The following is a 7722-nucleotide window of genomic DNA, read 5'->3' as shown; positions in this document are numbered from 1 at the left end:
TATCCTTACGATTTATATTGATATTGTTTCCTGATTGCTTATTTGTACCCAATGACTATCATTAAGTGTTGTACCTTATGATTCTTGATGAAGGTATCTTTTCTTTTATGTACACTGAGAGCATATGCACCAAGACAAATTCCTTGTGTTTTCCAATCACACTTGGCCAATCAAAAATTCTATTCTATTCTGTTCCATTCTGTTCCATTCTATTCTATTCTATGACTATCATTAAGTATTGTACCTTATGATTCTTGATGAAGGTATCTTTTCTTTTATGTACACTGAGAGCATATGCACCAAAGACAAATTCCTTGTGTGTCCAATCACACTTGGCCAATCAAAAATTCTATTCTATTCTGTTCCATTCTGTTCCATTCTATTCTATTCTATGACTATCATTAAGTGTTGTACCTTATGATTCTTGATGAAGGTATCTTTTCTTTTATGTACACTGAGAGCATATGCACCAAGACAAATTCCTTGTGTGTCCAATCACACTTGGCCAATCAAAAATTCTATTCTATTCTAAACTGAAACCGCTTTGTCAATCTCAATTTGGCCCGGCTTCAATTATATCGACTCTTCGTGTTTGCTATTCTAAGTCTTAATTGCTTCCCCCCCCTTACATGTTTCTCAATGATCTTCTACTGAACAGTTATGCTGAACTTCGTACTTTAACCTCTTTTGAAAATGTGCATAGATCTCTCCGATACATATTTTGAGCGAACGTCAGAAAACATCAAGTCAAAGGAAGAGAAGGAGCATCCACAAGGACCTGCAATTGAGTGAAGAAGTATGGGGTGTATTCCAAACTGTGGCTTGTGGACGGGAGCAATCATTGGGGCAGCGTTGGCCATCCTGGGAGGGATTTTAATTCCAGTTGGAAATAACCTCATCGAGGACACCGTCAAAAAGGTAAGAGCAGCCTCTGATTCCTACATTTTTCATCGTCTTCTTCTAAAACCTTTGCTTATGATGTAAACCACTGCAGCCACCAGCAACCTTAATTGTTTCTCTGCCTATCTGCTACTCATTTTATTTTATTTTATTTATTTGTCAAACACAACAGTATATATAAGCATAAGCATGAAATAACCATATGAATTGGATAAAACCAAAGGGAACATTAGGAAAGGGACGGAAGGCACGCTGGTGCTTACACAGACCTCTTAGGAATGGGGTGAGGTCAACGGTAGATAGGGCCTCTGGTGGCTCAGACTGCTAAGACAGTCTGTTATTAACACAGCTGCTTGCAATTACTGCAGGTTCAAATCCCCACCAGGCCCAAGGTTGACTCAGCCTTCCATCCTTTATAAGGTAGGTAAAATGAGGACCCAGATTGTTGGGGGCAATAAGTTGACTTTGTATATAATATACAAATGGATGAAGACTATTGCTTAACATAGTGTAAACCGCCCTGAGTCTTCGGAGAAGGACGGGATATAAATGCAAATAAAAAAAAAGTCTTTGGTTGCAACTACATCACAAAGAAGGCATTAAGAATTGTAAACCTAATCTTACGTAGTTTCTTCTCCAGAAACACTACACTACTAACCAGAGCTTACAAAACATTTGCTAGACCAATTCTTGAATACATCTCACCTGTCTGGAACCCATACCTCATTTCAGACATCAATACAATTGAACGTGTCCAGAAATATTTTACAAGAAGAGTTCTCCACTCTTCTGAATACAACAAAATACCTTATGCCACCAGACTTGAAATCCTGGGTTTAGAAAACTTAGAACTACGCCGCCTTCGACAGGACCTGTGTTTAACTCATAGAATCACCTATTACAATGTCCTTCCTGTTAAAGACTACTTCAGCTTCAATCACAACAATACAAGAGCAAACAATAGATTTAAACTTAATGTTAACTACTTCAATCTTGATTGCAGAAAATATGACTTCAGTAACAGAGTTGTTAATGCTTGGAATACACTACCTGACTCTGTGGTCTCTTCTCAAAATCCCCAAAGCTTTAACCAAAAACTGTCTACTATTGACCTCACCCCATTCCTAAAAGGTCTGTAAGGGGCGTGCATAAGAGCACAAATGTGCCTACCATTCCTGTCCTACTGTTTCCTTTCATTATATCCAATTTAAATAGTTATTACATGCTTATACTCATATATATGCTTATATGTTATATAGTTGCTTCATGCTTATGCTTATATATGTTGTTATGACAAATAAATAAATAAAAAATAAAGCTTTGGGGATTTTGGGAAGAGACCACGGAGTCATTTTCTGGCTGATTCATTCTCCAAATGGAGGTTTTTTTTGGGGGGGTGGGGGCTTGTAGATGAAAAGTAAACAGATGAGTGAGATGATCAGATGGTCTTTTGACCATCTATTTGCAGCCAGGGAAGGCAGAATTAGGAATTATGTGTACAGTAGCAGCCAACGTTGTGGAAACCTTTTGGGAAAAGTGTATTTTTGAGATTTGATGTCTAATAACATCAATTTTTTTTGGGGGGGGAGGGGGGGAGTTTCAAGATAATCATATTCCACTGCTGGAATGGCCTGGGAATAGTCCAGACCTTCACCCAACTGACATTGACATTTTTGATGTTAGCTGTCCATTTGAGATCTTGCGATATGCTAAAACCTAGAAATTTAAAGGTTTCTACTGTTGATACTGTGTTGTCTAGTATTGTGAGAGGTGGAAGTATGGAAGGGTTTCGCCTAAAGTCCACCACCATTTCTACGGTTTTGAGTGTGTTCACTTCCAGATTGTTCCAGTCGCACTATAAGGCTAATTGTTCAACCTCCCGTCTGTATGCGGATTCATCATTGTCTCGAATGAGACCGATCACTGCGGTCTCTTCTACAAACTTCAGTAGTTTAACAGATGGATCGTTAGAGATGAAGTCACTGGTATACAGAGAGAAGAGAAGTGGGGAGAGCACACAGTCTTGGGGGGCCTCTGTGCTAATTTATTTATTTATTTATTTATTTATTTATTTAATTTGTCGCAACAATATATATAAGCATCACACAAAAAGATTATATGGTATATAAACATATATATGAAGAAATATAAAGAGGTATAAGCATATATATATATGCATATATATATATGCATATATAAAGAGGTATAAGCATATATATATATATAGGTCTTTGGTTGTTCGGGTTTTCTCCCGTGTAAAATTGGAAGTGTCTTGGCGACGTTTCGACGAAGTCTCATTCGTCATCTTCAGGCTTCAGCTTCGTGCTTCTGGGAGCAATGTGTGATCGCAGCTGTTTCTTCCTTTTAACTGCTAGTGGGGGTTTGAACTGATTGGGTGGGAGCTTGGCTGTGCTCTGATTGGATGGGGTTTTTTGTGTGCTCTGATTGGATGGGGGTGTGTCCATCCAATCAGAGCACAGCCAAGCTCCCACCCAATCAGTTCAAACCCCCACTAGCAGTTAAAAAGGAAGAAACAGCTGCAGTCACACATTGCTCCCAGAAGCACGGTTGAAGCCTGAAGATGACGAATGAGACTTCAAAACGTCGCCAAGACATTTCCAATTTTACGAGGAGAAAACCCGAATAACCAAAGACCTACATACAAACACCATGAAACCTCAGAATATATATATATATATATATATATATATATATATATATATATATATATATATATAAAAAGGAAAAACAATAGGACAGGAACGGTAGGCACGTTTGTGCTCTTATGCACGCCCCTTATGGTCCTCTTAGGAATGGGGTGAGGTCAATAGTAGAAAGTTTTTGGTTAAAGCTTTTGGGATTATGGGAAGAGACCACAGAGTCAGGCAAAGTGTTCCAAGCACTGATGATTCTGTTACAGAAGTCATATTTTCTGCAGTCTAGATTAAAGCGGTTTAACATTAAGTTTAAATCTATTGGCTGCTCTTGTGTTATTGCAATTAAAGCTGAAGTAGTCTTTAATAGGAAGGACATTCCTATTATAATTGCACAGGTATCTGATGTGATTCTGCTTCGCTTCACCTGCTGCTTCCTGTTTGTTAGGAAGCTTATGATCCACTTACAAGTCTGTTCAGGTACCTGTAGCTGGTTCAGCTTAGTTAGAAGAGTGTCTGGAACGATGGTGTTGAATGCTGAATCCATGCCTATAACCTCAAGTTCTGAATCTGAGTCTCAGGTCTTCTGTATTAAAATTGCATTGTTTGCCAGTTCAGCGTTCAGTGATGGAGAAGGCTCCCTTCTTCAGCTCCTTGTTTTGAAGCACGTGCAAGATATGATCTGGACGTCAAGCACCAACGTGTCTCCTGGCATGACTTCTTACTTTCCTAGAAAATGGCGGGAACACCCTTTCACTTGCTTGCCAATATCTGGGCTTCTCAGAAGACACCTACAATATTCTATTTGAAGGAGCAGTTCATCTGAACTTTGGAAGCCTTGCAGGGATATAGGACTTGCGAACATCGAAGCATCTTCTCCTTACCTTTGCAGCTAAACCTCAAAAAGAGAACAGTGGGGTTATTTTTTTCCCTTTCTTTTCTTTCTCTCTTCCTGTTCTCTGCCTCTCTTGTTTAGAAAGATGGCCCTGATATTCTGTGCAAACAGAAATGAAGAGTAGGCAGAGTACAGGAATAACAGCCCTTTTCAGCGTTCCAGGAAAAAAACCCCAACTTCAAGTAAAAACTCTGAAGCAAGCATTTTTCAAAGTTCTATTTACTAGGATAGGTAAACTGGCACATCTGTGGCTCAGACTGGTAAGACTCTGTTATTAACAGCAGCTGCTTGCAATTACTGCAGGTTCAAGTCCCACCAGGCCCAAGGTTGACTCAGCCTTCCATCCTTTATAAGGTAGGTAAAATGAGGACCCAGATTGTTGGGGGCAATAAGTTGACTTTGTATATAATATACAAATAGATTAAGACTATTGCTTAACACAGTGTAAGCTGCCCTGAGTCTTCGGAGAAGGGCGGGATATAAATGCAAATAAATAAAAAAACATCTGGTAAAACCCAAATCTGAGAGGTCCGGGTTTTCCCTCAGTAAATCAAAAAACCCCAAACCATCCCCTGACTCCTCAGTTGATCACATGCTCCAATCCCAATCCGTCCCATCTCAAGATAGCACTCCGAACATTCCTCCTCCAGATGCAGGATCAGCCTGACCTTGACCGACAGGAAGAATGCTATTATGTCTAAAGAGAACCCCTCTACTAAATCCCCTCCTCCTACTTTCCCACACATGAGAAAGTGGCAGCACAGAAGCTTCCGGCCTAATATGGCTTCCAAAGTTGACAGCCCCAACGACGAGTCCAGCTTTCAGAAAGAAATTAATTTAATAGTTAAATCTTTACTGAGATCAAATCCATGCACAGAATGCAATACTAATACACAAGTCGTCTTCTTCTTCTTCTTCTTCTTCTTCTTCTTCTTCTTCTTCTTCTTCTTCTTCTTCTTCTTCTTCTTCTTCTTCTTCTTCTTCTTCTTCTTCTTCCTCCTCCTCCTCCTCCTCTTCCTCCTCCTCTCAACCCCACTCCCTTCTCGCCTTAATGATGTCCCCCTCCTCCTCTCTATATAGTCTACTAGCTGTATCATCCATGTTGCATGTGAGGGTTTTACAGCTTCAACATTGCCCAATAAAAAACCTTCAAAAACATCACCCTTGGTCATATGTTAAGGGAAGGGGAAGTAAAAGGCAACTCAGGTTTTCTTTGCCTCCTCCTCAACCCCACTCCCTTCTAGCCTTGATGATGTCATCTACTTTGATAATGGAATGTCTGCAAGAAAACAACCCAGTTCAGAGCAACAAGGACCCCACAATCATCATCTTCCTCCTCCTCCTCCTCCTCCTCCTCCTCCTCCTCCTCCTCCTCCTCCTCCTCCTCCTCCTCCTCCTCCTCCTCCTCCTCCTCCTCCTCCTCCTTCTTCTTCTTCTTCTTCTTCTTCTTCTTCTTCTTCTTCTTCTTCTTCCTAATGAAGTGGAGACAGAAAACAGGAGCAGAGAAAGAGAGAAAGAAAAGAGAAAGAAAAGAAAGTCAATTCTTTTCTATAACAGCATCATTGTGTCAAGGGAATTGGGGGGGGGGGGATCGATCAGGTTTACCTGGCATTTTCGTGCATAATTCTTCAGAAAGAAAAATCCGTCTGAAACTGCCCAAGAAGAAGGAGTAGGCACTTCGCAGTGCCTACTCCGCAGAGAGCAGAGTTCAGTAAATGTTGACAGCCAAGCACGATTTTGCTACGATAAGGATTTATCTGCATTTTCTTTATCTTCTGAATTATATCAGTTGCCCTCCAACTGTGGACGCCATTTTATTCAAATCTGTGAATCTGTATTCTATTTCGATCCCAAAGGTGCTTTTTTCAGGAGGCAACTGGATGTCAAGGTTCCAGAAAAGCCTCTTCTGCGTAAACCTGAGTTGCCTTCCTTGTTTTTTTCCTTTTGAAGGCGTTTCGCTTCTCATCCAAGACGCTTCGTCAGCTCTGACTGGATGGTGGGGAAGGGAAGGATTTATATTCCTTGCAGACAGCTGGTCATTTGAGGCCAAGTGTCCTCAACGACCCTTTTAGTCATGTGATTCCATTTTGTGACCTTCTGACAAGCAAAGTCAATGGGGATTCGCTTAACAACCAAGTTGTTAACTTAACAAGTGCAGTGATTCACTTACGTGGCAAGGAAGGTCGTAAAATGGGGAAAAATTCACTGAACAAATGTCTCACTTGGCTCAATTGCAGTTGTAAATTGAGGACTAACTGTACTATTATTTCATAAACTGTGTTTTTATGATTTATTGCTTGGTGCGGCGTTTGATTCTAACCAATTATTCCATATGTCTGGTTCTTGTTTGTTATGAAAAAAAGGTTGGAAAGGATTCTTAGCTTGCTGATCTCTGAACAATAATTAAAGTCTTCTTCATTGCTGGGTAATAAGAATATCGCCCCCTGCTAACTATTTGGCAAAATCAAGCCAAGGACAAGCCAAGCAGTTCATAAATCACCATCTAAAATGATTTCCTTTGGATTATTATAGCCTTGCGGATAATCACATCCAACCGTCCACCTTATAACGGTTGAAATCCAACTCTCATAACCTCTCATAAAGCAACATATGGAAGGGCGCTATCTCTGATTAAAGAATATTTACCTGTTGCAAGAAGTGATTAGAGAGATAATAACATCTAAGGCTGTGATGTTATAAGTAGAAGACAGAACGATGGCATTCAGCATTGATTGATGAAAGATTATGTGACATCAAGTCATTCTTAAACTCCAGCAACTGCATAGATAGCTTTTCTCAATAAAGATCAGCATATTTTTAATTTTTATGCTCAAGTTGCAAAGTCCATGGGCCAGGGTCAGATGGCCCGGTGAACTGCACCAAACTATTAGGAAAAAAAGTCAGCAGTTATGATTGATTTGGAAGATTAATGATTGATAAAAACATGGTTGGAGTGCAGTATTGCAGGCTACTTCTGCCCACTGCCAGGAGTTTGATCCTGACCAGCTCAAGGTTGACTCAGCCTTCCGTCCTTCCGAGGTTGATAAAATGAGGACCCAGATTATTGGGGGCAATAGCTGATTCTGTAAACCACTTAGAGAGGTTTGTAAAGCACTGTGAAGTGGCATATAAGTCTAAGTGAGGTATATCTTTCTGTATCTTGTTATTCCTTGCATGCAAGGAACCAAGATGGAATATCCATAATTGTTTGAGCTCATTTATGGAAGATGTTGACCACTTCTTCCAGGAATTAGTTGAAGTGTTGGTGAAGAT

At 40.1% G+C, this 7722-nt stretch overlaps 1 protein-coding gene across 1 annotated transcript in view; it reads left to right on the top strand.

The window, feature by feature from the left end:
- Nucleotides 1–369: 369 nt before the first annotated feature.
- LOC131202478 (platelet glycoprotein 4-like) overlaps nucleotides 370–7722 on the top strand; it is a 35103-nt gene continuing 27750 nt past the window's right edge. Inside the window, exon 1 of the mRNA XM_058191509.1 lies at nucleotides 370–918. Within this exon, the coding sequence (XP_058047492.1) occupies nucleotides 799–918 (120 nt within the window). The 5' untranslated portion in view covers nucleotides 370–798. The remainder of the gene's footprint in view (nucleotides 919–7722) is intronic.

This window comes from Ahaetulla prasina, chromosome 7, assembly GCF_028640845.1.
Source record: "Ahaetulla prasina isolate Xishuangbanna chromosome 7, ASM2864084v1, whole genome shotgun sequence".
Lineage (NCBI taxonomy): Eukaryota > Metazoa > Chordata > Lepidosauria > Squamata > Colubridae > Ahaetulla > Ahaetulla prasina.
The sequence above is the reverse complement of the archived record's forward strand: the minus strand, read 5'-3'. Positions and strand labels throughout refer to the sequence as shown.